This window comes from Entelurus aequoreus, linkage group LG01 (assembly GCF_033978785.1).
Source record: "Entelurus aequoreus isolate RoL-2023_Sb linkage group LG01, RoL_Eaeq_v1.1, whole genome shotgun sequence".
Taxonomy (NCBI): domain Eukaryota; kingdom Metazoa; phylum Chordata; class Actinopteri; order Syngnathiformes; family Syngnathidae; genus Entelurus; species Entelurus aequoreus.
This window is the reverse complement of record NC_084731.1, coordinates 86,625,778-86,648,739: the sequence shown is the minus strand read 5'-3', so window position 1 is coordinate 86,648,739 and position 22,962 is coordinate 86,625,778. Positions and strand designations below refer to the sequence as shown.

The 22,962-nt window shown below is 40.5% G+C and overlaps 2 protein-coding genes across 3 annotated transcripts in view; one reads left to right on the top strand and one right to left on the bottom strand.

Annotated features, from left to right (window-relative positions):
• mrpl39 (mitochondrial ribosomal protein L39) overlaps positions 1 to 22,962 on the top strand; it is a 350,047-nt gene that overhangs the window by 94,263 nt on the left and 232,822 nt on the right. The gene's annotated exons all lie outside the window — the stretch shown is intronic.
• The window catches only part of appa (amyloid beta (A4) precursor protein a), a 62,452-nt gene that overhangs the window by 17,379 nt on the left and 22,111 nt on the right, over positions 1 to 22,962 (bottom strand). Inside the window, exons 2-8 of one of the 2 annotated variants that reach the window (XM_062060014.1) lie at positions 11,190 to 11,357; positions 9,004 to 9,133; positions 7,515 to 7,627; positions 7,242 to 7,432; positions 3,088 to 3,356; positions 2,357 to 2,524; positions 268 to 401 (exon numbers count right to left, since the gene is read on the bottom strand). In XM_062060014.1, the coding sequence (XP_061915998.1) occupies positions 268 to 401; positions 2,357 to 2,524; positions 3,088 to 3,356; positions 7,242 to 7,432; positions 7,515 to 7,627; positions 9,004 to 9,133; positions 11,190 to 11,357 (1,173 nt within the window). The remainder of the gene's footprint in view (positions 1 to 267; positions 402 to 2,356; positions 2,525 to 3,087; positions 3,357 to 7,241; positions 7,433 to 7,514; positions 7,628 to 9,003; positions 9,134 to 11,189; positions 11,358 to 22,962) is intronic. The other variant, XM_062060024.1, reaches the window with a different exon arrangement.

Here is a 22,962-nt window from a genome sequence, read left to right as displayed (position 1 = left end):
TCTCCACTGGAGAGCAAATCACTTCATTAAAGAAAGCAATTAAAACACAATCCGTTCAGGTGCCCCACCCAGAGAGGCTTAAAAGATGCACTTATTCTTTTTGCTACATCTCGTCGACTCTCCATTTCCTATTCACAATGCTTTCCCCCCAACGAACAAAATTGACTTACCTATTTCAATGACTAATCCGCAAGTAGCGATGGAAGCGTAAACATCGGAAAAGGCATAATCCTAAGTGTCCTCTTTTGCTCGCTACTTCATTAATACCTGGGACATCCTTTCGCGGTGCTTGGCCTCCAGACTTTCTTTAGCCTTCTGGAAATGGCCGTGTTCGTTTTCATCAGCAGGCGTCTCCAGGTAGTGGTCCACAGCGTCAGGAGAACCGGGAGTTGCTGTGGGTACTACACATCAGCCAGAGAAAAGATAAGAGAAGGTGAAAAGGGGTGAGAACTACAAGCAAAGCCTTGTTTTTTATTATGATGTGGTTAATAGAGGACAAACACAGAGCTCAGAATAGGTCAACAGAGGAAGAACACCACAACTATACAAAAGCAAACAAATTAACCCTTCACATGACCCATAATTATTTGTATGACACAGTGGAACCTCGATGTACAAACTTAATTGGTTCTTAAACGGGGTTCGTAAATCGAAAAGTGTGTATAGCAAAGCAAACGTTCCTATTTTAGTGAAGGTTTGTACACTTTAAACACAATACAAAACACTTTACAGTACTTTATAAACAAACATAAGGAGATGATGGATCAACTTTCACTTTATTAACGAGCCAAAACAACAACAAGCTGCTATTCTCTGATTGCGCTGCTCTGCTAACAAGTGCAAGTCCCTTTGGTGCCCTCACAAACAATCAGAAACCACAAAAAATCTGTAACTTTTCACAAACCACATTGCTACAAAAATAAACATTTAAAAAAGTAAAATCCACTTACATTAACATCGGCAAAAGAGGAGCTGACAAGAAAGGAGCAGACGGCGGGAGAGAAGGTAGGGATCGGGGGGCAGGGGCTGTGTGTATGTGTGCGCACGCACTTGAAAGAGACGCCGCTGAACAAGAGGTAGCTGCTTTCTCCTCTGTGTAATAAGTCTTCTTTAGCATATTTTTCCAGAAAAATATTTTCGCATCACAAAACTCGCTGTGGTACGAAGCCTGCTTCGTCGATTTTTCCAAACTTATAAGCGCCATTAACGTACTCCTCGCAAATAGTCTTTTTATTTTTTTACTCCACATTAATTCTCTCCATCTTTTTCTACGCTTGTCTGTTGTCTTTTTGGGACTCATATTTAGTTAGCAAAATGGACAAAACATGTCAAAAGGCAAAAAACCACACATGCTAAATGAAGGGGCTGTGCCTCACCAAAAAATGTTGCGCCCTGCTTTTTGGTTGCAGCCGGTACACAAAAGGAATGAATGAAGCGTTCGCAAACAGAGGCATATTTGGCTTGTTCTAAGAGCTGTAAATCGAAAAGTTGACAAATAGAGGGGTTCGTAAATCTAGGTTCCACTGTACAAACTTAACTTCGTCCTGTGGCCTTGAAAGTTAAAGTGCTAAGACACATGGCGTGAACCTGAATTAAATTAGCAGGGTTGATTATACTAAGAGCAATCAAAAGGTGGCTCGCGTTCTGTCTTGTTGATGTGCGCGCGCGTGTGTGCAGGCGTGAAGGTCGCATGTCACCTGAAAATCGGCTTGCTTAGAACGCATGACTGCACAGGACAAATATCATGCGCTCTTATTCACTTTGAAAAAGACCACTTGTCAACAGCAACCTTTAAAAAAGATCCCACCAACACATTCTCTACAACCCACAAGAGTTGAAAACACGTTAAGAGATATGGCCATGGTAAAGGTGCAGCCTTTAGTGTACATCCACAGCAGAAATAGGCTGAGGCAGTGCAGCACGCTCTCAGCTTGACTACAATCACACCGCAGAAGAAAAACATACGCAGAGACAAAGGGAGGCAGCCAAACACTGAAATCAGCTACTCATTTAAATGGAACAATATTGAGCAACCTGGAGTGTCAAACGATTTAAAACCTTTACACGTTGCAACTGAATGATCCGACACTAATTAAAAAAGGCTTTAACTGTGAAGCAATAACATGCCAGCTTGAACGATTGCGATGCAGCATGACAATTACTGCAAACTGACTTCAGATTTGATAAAGGACAAAAGGAAAATGTCAAAAGATTAGCCAGGAAAGGAAGCTAAGGGCGATAGGGAAAGTCCAGAAGAGACCAAGGAGCAGTGAGCATCTGACAGGGGGTTAGAGACAAAACGAGATTTTGACCCAGTAGAGGTTAGTCTGAGTCTTCTGCCTTCGGCAGAACTTACGGACGCTTCTGCAGACAGACAGGCAGTATTCCACGGACTCAAAGTTATTCCTGTTGCCTCCGCATCCACCGTAGATAAACTGAACACAGCGGCCCTCCTGGCGGTCAAAGTACCAGCGGGGCAGCATGGCCCGGCATGGACCAGTTTCTGCACTGGCCCAGCACACATCTTGGAGAATACAGACACAAACCTGTCATCCATAACCACTGCATCAGCTTGCCAGTAAACGTACACAATCCATGGCATGTTCTCCTTGTCACTTGGATTCAGAACATGTCGCTGTCATTTAAGCAGCCATATAAAAAAAGTGTTTTATGTTCATTTAAATAGAAAGGGCAGCACTATAAAGTCAAAGTTCTACAGCAGTGGTTCTCAAACTTTTTTACCAAGTCCACCTCAGAAAACACTTGGCTCTCCAAGTACCACCATAATTACCCAACATTAATGTACAGTAGAGTAGTAGGTCTAAGTATTTATTAAAAACAATGCAGAGGTTTTATTTAACAAGTATATTCAATAGTTTTGGCCACTCTTAACATTACACACAGTTTGAACAGTAACACTGTTTACATGTTTAATTAAGTGATACTTTGGCGTACCACAAGCTGGAGCCTGTGTACCACTAGTGCCATAGTTTGAGAATCCCAGCGATAGAGCTTATTTATGATTTTAGCATGAATTCTCTTCACAATCTCCAGACACCGAGAGAGAAGAACAGAGTGCCAACTCACCTCTGACTACTTCCTCAACCGACTCAGTAGTGGTGGTGGTCGTCGTTGTCAAGGCAACATTGGTGGCGGGCTCGTCGTCACTGTCATCAAGCGTGTCCTCCTCTTCCTCCTCCTCATCTTCCATACCGTCTTCGTCCTCTTCCCCATCTCCATCTTGGTCGTTATCCAGCGCGTCCTCTTCCTCATCATCTTCCTCGGCCGCCGCCTCCTCTACTACAGATGGCTTGGTTTCCTCTTGCTGCTCTGCTGGCTCTGGTTCCCGCACCATACTGGGAGAGAAGGAATGACAAGGAAGGCAAAAATGAAATTAAAAAAAAAAAATGGAGAGGAACCAACAACAGCACTCATTCGTCATCAGAATGAACGCTGAGACTATTGCATTTACACTAGGGAAATTTTGATAGTTGACTAGTCATCGATTATCTCAACTTTTGGTCAAATAATTGGATTATGAAGAATAAAATTCAGTGGCTGCTTTTTAATTCAGTTTAAAGGGACCTTATTATACAAAACCAGCTTTTCTTACTTACTGGTACCTGCTGTTGTGTTTAGGATCAGCATAAAACCAGAAATGTGAAATGTGAAATCAAAGCAGAGATATTTATAAATAATCACCAAACAAGTCGTTTGCTATTTGCAAATTCTGTGACATTTCTCGAACTGATTATGTCACCGGATTATCCATACATGGTACAAATTTACTCAAAGTGCTTTGCGGGTCCGCCATTGTAGTCCAACGCCGTAGTCAGTAAACTGCTCCTTTTTTGCCATCCTCTTGTTGTGGATGGCTCGTACATGCACATGTATCCTCTGTTGTTGGTCTAATACAAAGTAGGGCTGGATGATGATGGCAAAAATAATGATCACGATTATATTGATTGGTATCATGATTAATTACACGATTATTATTTTGAAAACATGAGTATTTATTGTACCACCGGAATTTCAACTTTAAATATAGTTTTAAAACAGTGGTTCTTAACCTTGTTGGAGGTACTGAACCCCACCAGTTTCATATGCGCATTCACCGAACCCTTCTTTTGTGAAAACTAAAATGTTTTTTTTCAAATTCAAGATAAAGTTATATGTTTTTGGTAACACTTTAGTATGGGGAACATATTCTAAGTAACAAAGACTTAATTTAGAGTTTTTTGGACACTAGGGGAACATATTCTAAGTAACAAAGACTTAAATTAGAGTTATTTGGTTAGGGTTAGGGGGTTAGGGCCAGGGTTAGAGGGTTAGGGTTATAATAAGGCCATGCCGAATAAGGCATTAATAAGTACTTAATAATGACTAGTTAAGAGCCAATATGTTACTAATTTTCATGTTAATAAGCAACTAATTAATGGTGAATATGTTCCCCATACTAAAGTGTTACCATGTTTTATTACTGGTGCACAAACAGCACCAGTAAAACGGCAACCTTTTGATCGGGGGCCCAGCAGGGAGTCACGAGTAACGCAGGATGGGGATGTTGTTATTGCGCCGCCTATATAGATCACCTGAGTGATAGTAGGCCATCTTTGGCCAATTTTGACCAGTATTTTAGGTTAAAAGTATAATAATTTTGTAAATGCATCAATAAGTGTTTTAAGTACATTATGCTTGCTATTGTGTTATTTTGTTTATTTTGACAGCAGACCAGATGTGGCGCACCGCGCTATTATTGTGATGGGGGGAAGTGTGCTGTGGTGTTATTCTCAGCTTAAAGAATAAAGAGGCGACTCACTTTAGGCTAAAAAAGTAAAATTGAGAGCGCCTCGCAAAATGCGACCGCTGTTCTGTTTGCACAATGATCTTACATCTATGATGTCGTTCACAACAACACAAGCAGATGCGGTGTGTTGTGGGTGTATGGATTGTTCTTGGTAGCTTTAGCTTCGTAGTTTAGTACCTGTTTCAAGTGTTTAGGGCAGGACAAGCGTGAGTGTGTCAGGGATGAATGAGCGCTACTGGACACTATTTTCCCAAACAAATGTTCCTTCTCCTCACAATGACAACATTTCAGTCCCATTTATGTCAATTTCCCTAATAGTCTGCGTTTAACAGCGGGTTCTGTTTTATTACGTAAACGCGGAAATCATACGGCCTTAGTTTTTTTGTTGAGCTTAGTGATTATTGATTCGGCATACTATTTGTTTGTTTATTTGACAGGTACAGTGTACATTAATAGATATTACTGTTAACATACCAGAATTAGCTATAAGGTCCAGTTGTCCCTGGACTGATGTTAAAATTGGTCAACCTTAAAAATGGTTAACCTAAAAGCAATAAAATGATTAGACAACAAAAGATCATAAAAAAGTAAATCAGTGCGAAGAGCTACAGTAGCAAATAACATTTATATACAATGTCCTATAATTAGATTTCAATGTACATCAGAAATCATCGTATAGATACAATAAACAAGTAACATTATTGAAGTAATCCAACTTTAATGTTAATCCAATTTTATGGTATCGGCGCCGTGGTGCCTAATGTCTGTGTGTATATGTGGGTGTGTAATTGATGCATTGCATTGCCATTTTGCAACAGATTCTAAATTTTAATAAAAAAGGTGCAGATCCTTCACATTTGGGCTATTATCAGTCATAACACAAAACCTTAACAGTACTGATTTGTAATTAAAAAGGAACACAATGTACAGAAAAGCAGTAAGACAATTGTGTGCCTAAGAAGATCATAGCACCTAAGCGTAAAACACAATTACAAATGTCATTATTAAAAGCATTGTAGCGCTCGATTAATTTATTTTATTGGCATAACAACTCAGTGAAAAGAGTTCTCGCAATTTCAGAGGGAATCTTAAAGGCCTACTGAAATGATAGCAGATCCATTCTATGTGTCATACTTGATCATTTCGCGATATTGCCATATTTTTGCTGAAAGGATTTAGTAGAGAACAACGACAATAAAGATCGCAACTTTTGGTATCTTATAAAAAAAGCTTTTCCCCTACCGGAAGTAGCGTGACGTAGTCAATTGAAAGGCTCCTCACATTTTCCTATTGTTTTCAACGCAGCTAGAGCGATTCGGACAGAGAAAGCGACGATTACCCCATTAATTTGAGCGAGGATGAAAGATTCGTGGATGAGGAACGTTCGAGTGAAGTACTAGAATGCAGTGCAAGACATATCTTTTTTTGCTCTGACCGTAACTTAGGTACAAGCTGGCTCATTGGATTCCAAACTCTCTCCTTTTTCTATTGTGGATCACGGATTTGTATTTTAAACCACCTCGGATACTATATCCTCTTGAAAATGAGAGTCGAGAACGCGAAATGGACATTCACAGTGACTTTTATCTCCACGACAATACATCGACGAAACACTTTAGCTACAGAGCTAACGTGATAGCATCGTGCTTAACTGCATATAGAAACAAAATAAATAAATCCCTGACTGGAAGGATATACAGAAGATCAACAATACTATTAAACCAGGGACACGTAAATACACTGTTAATGCTTTCCAGCCTGGCGAAGGTTACCAATGCTGTTGCTAATGACGCCATTGAAGCTAACTTAGCAACCAGACATCACAGAGTTATGCTAAAAACATTAGCTATCCACCTACGCCAGCCAGCCCTCATCTGCTCATCAACACCCGTGCTCACCTGCGTTCCAGCGATCGACGGTGCGACGAAGGACTTCACCCGATCACAGATGCGGTCGGCGAGACGGAGGAAGTTAAGGTGAGTTCGGCGGCTAACGCGTCTGCTATCCATCTCTGTCTTCCTGGTTGTGTTGCTGTAGTCCGCCGCTAATACACCGATCCCACCTACAACTTTCTTCTTTGCAGTCTCCATTGTTCATTAAACAAATTGCAAAAGATTCACCAACACAGATGTCCAGAATACTGTGGAATTTTGAAATGAAAACAGAGCTTTTTTGTATTGTATTCAATGGGGTACCAATACTTCCGCATCAACTGATTCCGTCACGCGCATACGTCATCATATCTAGACGTTTTCAACCGGAAGTGTGGCGGGAAATTTAAAATTGCAATTTATAAGTTAACCCGGCCGTATTGGCATGTGTTGCAATGTTAAGATTTCATCATTGATATATAAACTATCAGACTGCGTGGTCGGTAGTAGTGGGTTTCAGTAGACCTTTAACATGCCATTAATTCCATTCGATCATCACGCACCTATTGTCAGAGTAGTCAGTCTCCGCTCCACCCCACCAAACATCAGAATCGTCGCCATCCTGCTCGGCGCTGTTAGTATCGTGCTCAGCTTCCGTTGGGCAGCAGACAAACTCGACTCCTCGGAAACGATCAATACGGCATGGCAGAAGCATTCCGTAGTCATGGAGATTCATGGAGCGGTCTGTGCAGGACTGTAGAACATTTTCGCATTTAGAGAGAGTGGCTATTTCTTCTATCCATTTCAGTCGCATTAACGTGCGTTTGTGCACTCACTTCCTTGGCCACAGTATGCCAGTGCAGATGGGTCTCACACTGGTCCATGCGCTCCTGATGTAAGAACTTGCACTTGTCAGGAACCAGCAAGGCGTCGCTCACAAATTCTCCCACTGCAGCACAGATATTAAATTCCTATTTATCCATATCTCATACACAAGTCTGGTTCAATTTGGTTTCATGACACTTTTTTTTGTGAAATATGTTCATCTTAAAAGGAGATAGGCTCAAGAACCCCCCTCAACCCCAAAAGGGACAAGTGGTAGAAAATGGATGGATGGATGTTCATCTTAAAAACAAAATCCAGCCTCGTGTGTGCATTAAAAGCCAAATTGTCTTTGCAGACGTCTGCAAAATCTAGTAAGAAATAGTGATGGATACCAAATTCAGTACATTTATAAATACTGACCAAAACTCAGTCGGTACAAAAAATCCAAAAGGTACCATATTTCAATACATTTGTTGCACATGACAACATACCGTGATTGTGTTTCTTCACCTGTCTCCTCTGTAATCAGGCATGCATTAAATGGTATGTTTGTGTGTGTGTGCGTGTATGTGATTGATGATGAGAGATGTGGGTCATCGGGCATTGTTTTTAATGTATGAAAAGTGATTTATAAATAAAGTTTGATTGATTGATTGACTGGCTTCAGCACTTGACGGGTAAACAGGCTTATTTGTATCAGACTGCCTCTAGGTAATGTTGCTATCATCCATGCCAACACTGGCTTTAGCACTTGGCGGGTAAACAGGCGTATTCATAGCAGACTGCCTCTAGGTAATGCCAATAAAACAAGCACGCCTGATAGAAAGCATTTAAAACTAAGGCTACGCTTTCAAAAAAGTGCCAGCTTGATTCTAACTTAGATGCTACTTACTAGCATTAGCAAGTTTACATTGCAAACCACAGGCTTGGGCAATTATTTTCACTTGGGGGCCACATTGAGGGAAAAAATGTGTCTAACGGCCAGTGTGCATGTGTTTTTCATATATTTATATATATGTACATACATGAATACTCAAACTCAAAAATATTTGGAAATATTTGGAAACGTCCGGCAGGCCGGACTAAAAATCTTAACGTAATTTGCCCAGGTCTGATCAACCAGGTGGTATGTAATAGGTACAACACTTACAGTACATACACTTTGTAAGCCTAAACAAAAGAAAAGGCTGGCACACTCAACTGAATGGCAAAGACTACTCCTGACTACGGCAACACGGTTAGGACATATTGAAATAAATGCATACTTGCAAATGACATTCGGAATCGGAAGTGTACGAAAACTCAATTTAACAAGAGGAAAACACAGTTATCAGCTCAGAGGTAAATGTTAAATTGATAAAAAATAGATTTTATTATTTGACATATTAGCATTTAATACCACATGAACACACAAAAAAGTAAAAAAAAATTGGTACCGTATCAGTTCAAAGGTGAAAGGTACCCATCCCTAGTCAATTGAAAAAAAGCACTTGGACTCACCCAAGCAGCGGTAGGGCACTACAATGTGCATATGACTGCGACACTGCTTGCGACCCTTCTTGCACCAGTTCTGGATGCTGACAGGCTGGTTGGCTTCCACCACATTAGTAATCTGGAGCTCTGGATACACCTGCATGCATAAGGAATTCGACTAAGCTTCTATTTCAGACACAACTTATCCGGCTGTTGACCTACGGCCTCCCTTCCTGTGAAGTGAAGTGAATTACATTTATATAGCGCTTTTTCTCAAGTGACTCAAAGCGCTTTACATAGTGAAACCCAATATCTAAGTTACATTCAAACCAGTGTGGGTGGCACTGGGAGCAGGTGGGTAAAGTGTCTTGCCCAAGGACACAACGGCAGTGACTAGGATGGCGGAAGCGGGGATCGAACCTGCAACCCTCAAGTTGCTGGCACGGCCGCTCTACCAACCGAGCTATACCGCCCCCGGTTCCTGACCTACTCTAGAAAGGAAAGCTCATCTTAGGACTCCTAACTGTGCTACTTTTGGAATGTGACAACCTGTTAGCGCCTGCTTGAGAGATTTCTCACGTGTTTCTCGCCACATGAGCGTTGTTAGTCATTGTTTTCTCGACATGACAGTTCACGGTATTGCTCAACGCGGCCTAATTTTTATGGAAGAAAAAAGTGGTTTTGTGGTTGGCTTTAACGCCATAGCCATCCCTGTAGTTTAATCAGAACGGTTCCTTGTTCGGCTATTAAATATTTAGTTTGGTTCTTGTTGCCTAATTCGAATCTAGAGCGTGTTGATAGAAGTGAGTGGGTGTCAGCACCATACGTGTCAAATTAATTTTTACCGTGGGCTATATCACAGTTACGGCTGCCCTCAGAGGGTTATTCCTTTTTTCCCTCAAACAAAATGTAACAATTACTTGATTATGAACCAAATATTTAATACATTTACAATAAAACAAAGCTACTGAGCCTCCTTGTTAGAATTAATTCAAAGTTGTATGACTTGATATAGATTTTTTTAGGGATGCATGCTACATCTTTAAAGCCTGCTTCTCAAGACTGATATCGATATAGGAACTATTTTTCAAATTGAGATTTAACTATACTTTGTGCACACCTTCATTTGTGGCTTGCTTCGGACAGCTTCTTTAGCAGCACAGACGTCTTTGTAGGCTTTCATAACGCCGTATTAGCAATGCTGGCCTTTCAGGTGATGGCCTTTGATGTGTTAAAGCTTAAAGTTTGGTTTTTGTCCTCCTCTGCATGTTTGCAGAACATTTGGTGCAAATAGCATGGCAAATCCTCCTCTGAAAAAGTGAAGACGTCCCACACGGTGGACACAATGTTTGTTTACAATGAGCTCAGGGGAACATTACAACAGGCAGGAGAAAAGGAGCGCTTGATTTGTTCAACCTAACCCGCCTACTGCCAAGTACTGGTCATCTTGCCACATAATTTTGAGCGTTTTTATCTGAGTTATTGGATTCATCAGTATGACGTCATAATTCCTAATAATCAGCCTTATATTTATCCATCCAATAATTATTGTGCACTCCTAGAATTTTTATTCAACTGCTCATAAATGCAACAAACGTTAAACAAATGTGTGGCTTGTACATTTAGTAATTTAGAATACATTTTTTTTGAATGTATTGTGATAGACTGGGTTGTGTTAGATGTGACAGGTATTCATTTTTCTACATTTTGGAGGTCAGTGAAGGCACTTAGGCATGACTGAATGTGACAGTGACATAGGAAGGTGAGTAGGTCTGCTAGTTATGCTATCATATTTGTGCTGCTCTTGTTGTATGTTATGGCCAACAGTAACCTGTTACCTTTTGTCATCAGCACACAGCTTCCCAGTCATGTTTTGGTTTCATTCAAATTATGGAAACTGCCTGTAATATTTATGATGCCAGTGATCTTATCTGTAAATATTAATAAAAAATGATATAATTTCACTAACTGCTGACCCAATAAGTGTTGATGAAATCAGTGGAAAGCATAATATATTATGTGGATAAATTATGTAGACTAAAATAAGTTAAAACAAATAGGAATTGGATAAATACAGAACTAGAATTCAATACATCAGAGGCGGAGATACAGAAAATACAGTGGGAGGAAATTGTTTTTTTCTCGCTTCTCGATATTGTGATTTTTTTATGCTCCTCAGAGATTCTACACACAAATAGAAAACAGCCTATTACCTCCTGGCAGTACTGCAGGATGCCCTCCTTGGTGCCGACACAGCTCTTGGTACCGGAGGGGTCTGGTTCCCACTTGCCACTCTGTACATTGACGTGCATGTTGAGTTTTCCGCAGAACATGGCCACCTGGGGCTCAGCCAGCGGGCCTGTCGAACCGTCCGTGGGCACCTATAGAGCGAGACGACACAGATGAAAACGTTTAAGGAGTAGCTCAACTCTTTGAGAAGATGCAATTCAAACTTGAGTTGAGAGGAGTGTTGAGGTGAGAAAATGATTACTCTAATTTATGTGAGGTTGCTCATATTTATTGCAATATAAAATCCTCAATGCACAGGATCCTCAATGCACAGGAGTGAATCAGTCATACAACACTCAAATTGTAGATTGCCAGCTCACTAAATCGCTGGGGAGCCTCAAGCAGTGACATCAATGGCAATCCTGCACCCTCTGTGCCCTTCCACAACATCATGTTATTTATACAACCTCTCAGTTGAGTCATTTCAAGGCCCGTGCTCTCGCTTCGCTCACCACACAGACCACCGCAGTCAGTCGGCGGGTTAGTTAGAGGTAAGAATAACGTATGCGTGACCCGGAGCATGGGGATGCCTGAATGTAATCATTTGCTTCATTATTTGAGCTTGTGTGTGCATTTAGTGCTGTAGTTCCCTCCAGAGAGGAACTGCAGACAAACACTGTCAGCATTGTACAGCCAAATGAGCGTGAACAAAATCAGAGGGAATACTGAGGGGTGGAGGACAGAGGGAGGGAGGAGAGGCACCAGTGCTATTGTGCTCTCCCTAATCTTGTTAATGGTTTTGAAGTCCCTGGCAGGCAAACAAATGCTGCTTTATGAAACGGATATAGCCTCCCTTTCCCCCCTGCAGACAGATTCACTATTAGCAGCCGTAGGCATGAAATCCTCTTCCAAATGGAAGGACGGCTGACATAAATAAGTTGCAACTATAAAATTATTTCACAATGGCTGCCTGGAACATCTTCCAGTTCTAAGAACGAAATACGCCCTTCGTACCACAGCAGCTAGTTAATCCATCAGAGACAAAGGGCGTCAAATCACCACCTGTCCTTTTTCCGCCTCAGCAGCACCTCATGGCAACTTAACAGCACTGTCAAGTCACTGAGCCATTTGCACTACAACATGTTACTTAAAGGGGAACTGCACTTTTTGGGGGAGAATTTAGCCTATCGTTCACAATCATTATGAAAGACATCACAGATGGATTAATTTTTTTAAATAAACGCAAATAAAAGTCTGCTTACAGCGGAGACAATAGAAGCTCCTTTATTTTGCCCATAAAATCCAATAAATAATCATTCCAAAAGCACCAACACTACTCCATTTACATTTCGTTAATCGAAAATGTACTAAGTATTAGTGATATTATTATAAGCGCGAACGCAGACAAACTATTTATAGAGGCGCCGTGATCACAAGCTTGTGTACAATCTTGACATGTTCGACTGGTGAGGTGTTTCCTCGGTTTTTTGCTCCCTGGAGGTTTTATTTTGAATCATAAATCATGCCTCTCACCTGGATAGAAGAAGGCTGAGGATGTATTCCAACAAGTTGGTACACTTTGACAGCCGTTTAAGAACCGGAAATGGCGAGAACGACACGCTTGAGTCGACCCCCCTTTTCTTTGTGAGGATTATGAGTCATTCTTTATCTAAATGGGAATATATGAACATCCAAGCAGTCGGCATCCTATTGACAGCAGGCAATGCACAGTAAATGACATTTTATTATGTTTGTCGGCGCTCATAAAGTCTGCAGTGAGTAATAATTAGTGATGCGCTTTTGAAATCAATGCCCCACATATGCTTTAAATGATCAAAATATGTAAATATTAAATATTATGAATGTGCTCCAATAGGCTCCCTTCTAAGCAGACTTCTGATCGCATTTACTTAATATTCAGAATGCATTAAAAAATACATCCATTGTCATGTCATGTCTTTCATATTGATTGTAAACGATAGGCAAAATTCCAAAAAAAGTGCAGTTCCCTTTTATTTAAGGATCTGCAGTTTAACTCCCGCGCTGCCGACTGGATGTGAGAAGCGCGAAAGATCAGATCCATATAAGCAGCAAATGAAGCTGAACGTTTTCAAGTAACCTTTATAAAGTCATCTGCGTGTGATCCACCTTTTAATAAACTATTTCTGGATGCCCAGTTTTTATTGTGACCTTAAACGCTCTGATTCAGGTCTCCCGGGTGATTTATTAATTTCCTCTCTGCTTTGAGGTGCAAGTAGTTGGCCAACTGTTTACTGATCATATCAAATCATAGCACCAATCACCAATATTTTCCCTCCTGCTGTACAACTGCTGTAACTTCTATGCTGCTTTTTTGTGAGAGAAAATGGCGATGCAACGCTTTCACTTAGAAATCAAGCCTATAAATCAGAGTCCGAGGACAAAGGCCCAGAGACAGTAGTGGGAGGAGAAAGTACAATGAGCGTGATGATGGAAACCAGGAGATGTTTGGAGACCATCCATGAATTTGACCAGAAAGATACGCATGTTGGAAAATAGGAGATTCAAGAAAATTTTAATTCAAAGTCTTTACAGAAAGTGAAAGTATCAGCAATATTTTTATTATAAATGCCAACGCCGAGGAACTACTTTTAGTGGCGCCGTGATCACAGAGAGCTAACTAGCTTATGTAGCAGCTATTGACATACTGAGCCGGTGTGCTTCTGCATCACCTCAGAGTTGGTAAAAGTTAATTCTAGATTATAAATCATGGCTTTCAACGGGACAGTAGAAGGTTGTCGCCATAAACGGAGATGTTGGTCAACTCTGACATTCAATTTATACCCAAGAAAGACTTTACTTTACGTCTTTTCGCACCCCCCTGCCCCCCCTTTTTTTTTTACCCGCATGAGGATTTTGATTAATTCTTCATCCAAACGGGAAGATGTACACATACCATCTGTCGGCATTCCAGTGAGAGCAGACATTTTACAGTAAGTGGTTGTTTTATTATGTTCATAGTTTGTATTTATGTGTAGCACTTAGCAATACTGCTAATTGCTGGATCTGTTTAGCACACAGCGTCTAAAACTTGTAGCACATTCTCCTTATATTCAGGTTTAAAAATATAAGGTTCTGGATCATCATTTGTCCCATGGTAGTCGTCATTGCCTCTCCTGAAGTCTGCCATAATTGGCAGTAGTTGTTTTTGCTGAAGGGGAAAAACAAACCTGATGAGTCTTTAAAATGAGTTTGCAGCCGTATGCTAAAAATGACCGACATATGTAAATATTACACGTTGTTATGAATGTGCCTGTTACTACATTACATATAGTTACAGTGTGTATATAAAATAGGCGGGATAGAGCAAATCCTGTGAGCTCAATTGCTAGGCGTTTATTTACTAATTAGAATGCATAAAAAAAGAAAATTATATGTGTGCTTGTTTCAAAAAAGGATTGTAAATGATAAACAAAATTCCAAAAAAGTACAGTTCCCCTTAAACTATCAATGCAATAATGTACATGCTCTAAATCCCAGTGACATGGGATATTATGCACAGTTTGCAGATGAAATTCAAATCAGATAAAAAGTACTCAGAGAAAGAAATGAAAATGAAAAACAAAAAATGCCTGCAAACTGAAAAGCACATTCCTAATAGACAGGCAAATGTATATTATTAAAAGGATGCGTTGTTCTCTGACTTAACATCCCATTTCAGTCCTCAGTCCTGCCATCCTGTGGGAAGGAGGGGGAGGGAGTGGTAATCTGGGCACTAAGGATTAGGAGAGCAGCCCATTCGAGAGAAATATCTCCTTTTAGTCTCAATCTGACATGATAGATATCACCACATCCGCAAGGAATAAACCAGGGGAACTGGGACTGATGTTATATGAGCTTGACCCCGAGAAGGTAGTTCCGTTTAAGTCAGCAAAAACTCCAGTCACGTAGCTGCAAGGCGTGCAACTTCTTCAGCAAAAAATATACATGATGGCACAGTAGCAGCAATTTACTAAAATCTATTGCTAAATTAGCTGATGGAAAACATCAATGAGAGCCAAAAATGTGTAATAGTGTAGCGGTTGATGAGAAAGTAAAAAAATGTGGATATTTGTAGAACAGCTATATTCTATTTCCAGAGGAGTTGCTAAAAAGAAAATGCAAGATGCAGCTACTGGACCAAATGGGACCTTAGAATTACAGGGTTGCTAAAGCTTAGCGTGCAACACTGAACAAAACATGTCAAAAAACCTAACATTTTTCAAATGAAATGAAATCATCATGCCCTGAGTGGAGGTAAACAATCGTGAAGATGAAAAAAAAAACACACAAAAAAGCCAACGCAACAATCTCATCATGTAATGCAGCAATAACATATCATTTTGCTGATGTAAAGCGATTAAAGTGAGATTATTGGTGGCTCCAATTTGACAAAGTGGTTTTCTGAAGAAAGAACGACAACAAACATCGGTGGGAGATGGGCGACAAAGCTCAAAAGACAAACATGCAAGCTAAATGTCAACCTTGTTTATTGAGATTAGGCGCAAAAAGATATGCTCGACAACTTCTAAAAGAGGGTGCATGTAAACAAGCACACACGTGACGCATCTTCGCCCTCACACGCAAATGTTTGAATGTATTTGTGGACATGATGAGTACACACTGAGGGCAAAATCTTTGAAGAGTGTTTCGCACCCCCCAAAACCCCCCCCCCCCCAAAACCCCCCCTGTGGATATTAGTCTTGCCGTGCTTTTAATTGTACTGTCTTATCAGAGTGGCCCAGGCCTGCCTTGGGGAGCTGGGGGTGGGGGGTTGCCATTAGATCAGCCCCTTCCTAAGGGGACATCTTCTTGCAAAGCGCGCACACGCACAATCTTGCTGTGACATTTTTTGTACCTATTTATACCAAGTAAGGTCTAGTTATCTGTAGTATAAATAATGGCTAAAATACTACATCACAACATTGACAAGACCAATATATTTATATCTATGATGTATATTTATTGGCAGCTTTAGGACAACAATGACTTGCTACCATCGTGCTGCTTTCAGTACATCGCTGTGGGAATTGGTGGGCACACATGGCAACAAAACATGTGATAACACATGCACATGACACATCTTTGCAGAAAAATTACATTACATTTTTTCAGAGGGACAAACGTTTTCAACCTACTATTTATTTGCATCAGCCTGGGCAGTTCATCCCAAAATCCAAAAAATAAACAAAAAAAATATTGCAGTGATTGAACTCAATCATGTATTCAAAAAGAGCAGGAATAAGTAGGGTTACCAGATCACAATTCACCAGATTTGGGACAAAGACTTTGTGTGGGACACGACACCAATGCATCAGAAGTCTACAAAATAAAAATAAAAATAAAAAATAATTTTCTGCCCTTTAACTTATAATATTACTATAATTATGTAGGACATGAACTGCAAGTAAAAGTTAAGCAAGTCAGCATAGAGCATCTCACAATGCCTTGCAAATCCATCCATCCATCCATTTTCTACCGCTTGTCCCTTTTGGGGTCGCGGGGGGTGCTGGAGCCTATCTCAGCTGCATTCGGGCGGAAGGCGGTGTACACCCTGGACAAGTCGCCACCTCATCGCAGGGCCAACACAGATCAACACACCTTAATTGTTTTTTTCAAGCATAGAACTTCAGTGTGCTTTAAAAAGGAATGACTTGCCTGTATTTTCTCCGACAACAGAGGAAACAACACAACCCCAGGAAAACTAAAGAAAATCACAATTGTTTGTTTGTTCTAGTACACTTTTTGACTATATATATATATATATATATATATATATATATATATATATATATATATATATATATATTCCTTGCGCACTAATTGACTGAAATAGTGCGCACTTTATGTCATGTTATCGATGGAAAAATGAATTTTTAGACAATATGATTTGCTTGAGCGGCTAGGAGACAGAGCGTAACAAGCGGTAGAAAATGGATTAGAATGAACAGATTAAAAAAAAAAAAATACAAAAAAACTTTAGTTTTTTTTAAACTTGGGACTTCCCGCGGGCTGGATTTTGGACGCTGGAGTTTGGGGACCCCTGTTATAGTATAACAATATATTCTGTGATAGGATACATAGGCTGACTGTTTTGATAAAATAAAACCCAGTCAGCTCACATACATATACACCAAAAATGCATTACAAAATGCACTGGACAATGCCAAATAAAAGACTCCACTGGGTCTAAAATTAGGCACTACATAACATAATAAAACCTGAAATACTAATCAAAACTGGCCTGGAAAAAAAACTAAATAATAAATAATAATGTTTCAGTTTTGTCCATATTACCAAAGTTCAGGCATGTTAGCACCCTTTGAGAGAAAAAAAGGAGAAAAACCGAAGAATAAAAAGAGGAACATTTCTATCTGGACAAAATGCTGCCCCGCAAGAACATTTTGGAAATCAAGACTACAATTCCTGCAATTGGGTCCATTTCTACACTATATTTTACCTTTAGATTTATTCTCACCTAACAACCTATTTTGGTTGTCTTTTTTACACTTACATGTGCCATGTAATGTACCACAGATTTTTCCGTTTTTTTAAGTACCGGTAGATAATTTACTAACATTATTACCTTTGAAAATGTAATGTCAAATTCCATAACATGCATGCAAAGAACTCAATGTTTCCCATTTAGCAACTCTATCCTGTAGCCACGCCCCCTCGGATTATATACTTCCGGTGTTGTGACCGGTTTACTATCATATTAGGGGACGGCGTGGTGAAGTTGGGAGAGTGGCCGTGCCAGCAACCTGAGGGTTCCTGGTTCAATCCCCACCTACTACCAACCTCGTCACGTCCATTGTGTCCTTGAGCAAGACACTTCACCCTTGCTCCTGATGGGTCGTGGTTAGGGCCTTGCATGCAGCTCCCGCCATCAGTGTGTGTGTGAATGGGTGAATGTGGAAATAGTGTCAAAGCGCTTTGAGTACCTTGAAGGTAGAAAAACGCTATACAAGTATAACACATTTACCATTTATCAATCACATCAAAAATATACCTTCTCACTGGCTATTAATAAATGCCTTAAAACTACAACTGGTTCAAAATTAACAGAGTTCGGATTGTAATCATCCAAATATGATTAGCAGCAAAGTGGAAAGCTGTCAACGTTGTGGCTCGGTAAGCGAACGCAGGCGACAACAAGTAAGCTAGCTAGATGATGCTAACTAATGAGCTTGATTCTGATGCTAACTAGTATCCCTGTCCTACAATTTAGTGCAGCGTGTAGGCAAAAGAAACAGTGAGTACCTGCGGCTAGCGTTCAACAAATTTTATTTACAGCCTATTTTTATTTTATATTGTAGTGGGTTTACATACTGTAAATCACCCAAGGAACTTTTGTTATTGTTGTTAACACACAACACATTTCCGGTGTTGTGGCGCTGTGAAGGCCACTGATGTATAAAAACTCCTAGATTGTTGATAAGAAAACAAAGTCTGACTGTCATTAAAACAATTAGCTCCATCTTTTGACACTTCTCCTTCCACTCCCGTCCTCACACGCTACATTTCATTAAAAAAGACGAAAGTGATATTTTGAAGCGAAAATCAATGTTAAAAAACGGGGGTTTTCACGAACATTTCACATGCCTGAAAATTAACGCTGCTTCAGCACCAAGGAGAGCACCTAACTCTTAAAGTTTTGTCGGTCAAATGTGACAGGGCGTGTTTCACAGTGTGGTAGACGCTAGTTACTATAGTTCAGCTGCCGTCACTTTATCTGTGTTTGTATTTTACAACTAAAACATGCATATAATGGAAAGCTTGCTTTTGGACAACACGATTTTATAACCCTCACAACGTCTGTTGTTTCATGTCATATTCACCTGCGCATGAACTAGAAAAATGACTCGAGAAAATTTCACACAAAGCTTTACCAGACTCGCCTTGAACATGTTTCACCCATGAATGGATAGTTTGCCAGTCTTTGCTGAAGCTGCATTTAATTTATTTGGGTAATTTCCCCACTTGTCTTCATGACTCGCCACCGTGCTGCACGTCCCTCATTGCTTTCCCACACAGTGCCTTCCACTTTATAAAGTGCAAGATTACCACTACAAAACATATATTTCAAAACGAGAAGCTGACTGTTAGTAACGCGGGACGAGGGCCCTGTCACGCCAAATTTCTTCCCTCTACAAAAACCTTCCCTCCCCCATTTACTTCCGGGGCTGCGTCCAATACAATCACAAAGTTGCCGGGGGTCCTTAACCGGCACGCGACTTTCCTGTTTCGCGCCTGTACAAAAAAAACAACAATAATCGATTCCTTCAGATTCCAGCAGCTGTCAAAGACGAAGTATCCTTCCAGCGACGGGCAGTCAAAGCCGAAGTGCTATCGATCGCTTTCAATGACGTAAGAGGAAACATGACCACGGAAGTAAATGGGGGGGGGGGGGGGGGGGGGAGAAGGTTTTTGTAGGGGGAAGAAATTTGGCGTGACAGCCCCGTTTACACTGCACACCAAATCAGATTTTTTTTGCCCTGAAGTGACACAGATTGGATTTTTTATGACAGTCTAAACGCTCCAGAGTGCTTCAAATCAGATCTTTTCGCATCAGATTCAGGCCACATCTGGAGGTAAACCAAATCTGACTGAAGTCTGATCTCTTCAAATGGGACTTCAGTCTAAACGCAATGCAGGTATGTGACTTTTTCGTCAGCTTTAGGTGAGCCACACTGTAAAAACCTGTGCAGAAGTATAGCTTATTGAACTTAATTTTGTGAAATGTTTTTTGTATTGTTGATTATTTAAGTTTCATATTGTCAAAACATGTTTTTTTTACAACACAAAATTGCATCTTTTGAATCTCTTCATAAATAGATGTTTTCAAACTAAATTTTATAGTTCAAAAATGTGTCAAGGTGTTGGGCCTAGAGCTTGTGACGTCATTGACTCGTCACGTCAAAGAAGACGGAAGGAAACACACGGTGCCATGTTTGAACACACAAACTTCGACGGAGCGTCCATGTGGCGAGGAAAACCTACTATAAAAGGTTTGTCCTCTTAAATGTTCAATTCACACTGTCTGTGTTGTGTTATTATGTTACCTATAGTTAGGGTTAGTTATCGAGTATCGAGTATCGATTGGAACCGGGACTAACTTTCCGATTCTCCCGGAATCGTTCAAAAGTTTACATTTCGATTCCTATTTTCGATACCCAGTCCGCTGACCGGAAAAAAATATGTCCGCCGAACCGGAAGAAGAAGCCGCTGAACACCAATGAAGAAGCGCCCACCGCCGGAAGTGTTGGCATAGCTGAGCGAGTCAGTCAAGCTCAAGCATGGATAGCGGGCGTCGGCGGTCGAAAGTGTGGCTTTACTTTACAAAAAAAAATGAAATAACCGCGAAATAACAGAGCTCCATGTCCATCAAGAAACGAGTGGAGAGAGAGCTGCAGATGTACCAGGACGTTCCACCGATACTTATGTCTGACGACCCTGCTGCATGGTGGTGGTCCTGTGGAACCAACAAAAGACTTATCCTTTGCTGTCATACCTCGCTTTCTCCTATTTATGCGTTCAAGCTTCTTCCACACCCAGCGAACGTGTCACAGCAGGAGACACTATCTGTCCAGAACGCTCACGCATCCTGCCTGAGAAGGCGGATATGGTCATTTTCCTAAACAAGAACTGTCTCTGATTTTATACTGTACCTGCTGCTAATCTAGACTGGGTTTTGCAAGTTGTTTCTTATTGTTTATTTGCTTTTCTGCACCAGATTAGCCCATCAGTGGGAGCACGGTAACATTTTTAAGTACCTGCAGCATCATACACTTGTGTGTAAATGTGTTTTCATGAGGTTTCCTGCAGCATCATACACTTATGTGTAAAAGTGTTTTCATGAGGTTTCCTGCAGCATCATACACTTATGTGTAAATGTGTTTTCATGAGGTTTCCTGCAGCATCATACACTTATGTGTAAATGTGTTTTCATGAGGTTTCCTGCAGCATCATACACTTATGTGTAAATGTGTTTTCATGAGGTTTTCAAAAATAAAGCTCTCTTGAGGAAAGTGTACCCCTGGGAAAATGTATTCATAATTTATAATATTTATATTCAAGTTCATAGATTGGATATTTATATTCTAGTTGAAAACAGCCCTGTGAGGAATTTATAGTAAAGTTCATAAAAAGTTAATAGAATTAAAATTGATGGAGAATGTCAGACTATTTCATTCAGAAAGACGGTAGGTCAGCTAGCTCATTTAAAATATCCTAAACTTTTTTTTGACCCTGCCTCTTAAAAGAATCGGAATCGAGAATCGGCAGGAATCGGAATCGGAATCGTTCGAATTCAAACGATACCCAACCCTACCTATAGTAAAGTACTACATTTATATTGGGGCTTGTTGGTTGGTAGTAGTGATGGTCAGATGAAGCCTCATGAGGCATTGAACCACTTGAGTCAATTGGTTCGAGAATTTCTTGAAGCTTCAATGCACGCTTCGGCACAAGACTCCACCAGCTGGTCAAATGTATAATTACAAACAGCTGCATCTTAACCACATAATGTGTGATGCATTGAAATGTTAAAGTCCCAACGATAGTCACACACACACTAGGTGTGGTGGGCTGCATTTAACCCATGCCCATGTTCACCCCCTGGGAGGTGAGGGGAGCAGTGAGCAGCAGTGGTGGCCGCGCTCGGGAATCATTTGGTGATTTAACTGTCGCGTCTATTACGGAAATGACAATGAATCACAATAAATGTTTGACAAAATGGTTTTGCTAGGCAAATCAACAAAGTATAATAAAATATGTTTTATGTGTTATACATGTACATATATTAGCTGTGTCCCAATTTAGAGTCTACATCCTTTGGAGGACCCGGCCTATGCAGCCTCAGAAAACTGGACCTTCGGTGGCACCTCTGAAGGATGCATCACCCGTTGTTAAATGGGACAGTCCAGCCTGCGGTGGATTTTCTGGTTGAAAGTGTATTCGCTGCCGCTGCTTGTATTTGCCACCATCGTCAAAAACATCCGGTTTAAAAAAGGCGCGCAAAGCATCTTGGGATATGGGAGGCCACAAAGGATAGTCGTGGTGCTTCCTCCGAATACAGGGAAAGGAGGGCGCATTCGTCGGCTGCATTTGGAGAAGCCTTCGAATTTGAATGAATTGGGACAGCCTTCGAGCAGCGTTGTGACGTAAGCGGCCTTCAAATACGCCCTTCGAAGGATGCAGACCCTGAATTGGGACACAGCTATTGTGTGTTTGAATTTTGCCAACATGGTGGAATCATATGATAGTGCAGGTCGCATTATGTTTTTCTGTCACCTTGAGGAAGTGGCATAAAGAGGAAGATGAGAATATAATGAAACTAAAGCAATGATGTACAGAACAGAGGAGATTTAGTTAATTTTTACTGTTTTTTTTTGACAAAACCTCTCCAGTATCCAGCTATTGATTTCTGGTAGCTGGTTAAAAATAATAAATACAGAATGCTTTACTTTAACAAATGTAATGATTACAGTGATAAACACATTTGAGAACTGACGTTGCCAAGAATTGAACCCACGGCTTGTAAAATAAAAAGGCGAATGCACGAACCCTTGCGCTACCAAAGTTCTGATGACGTCACCGATACAAGGTGGTAATATATCAAGTTTGTCGTTTGGATTCAGTTTATCCTCCTCCTTTGATTCTATAGCGGCATTTTAAAAAACTATTTTTATTCTCTATTCATATTCCGAACTGACCACAAGTCTCAAAAGGTCGCAT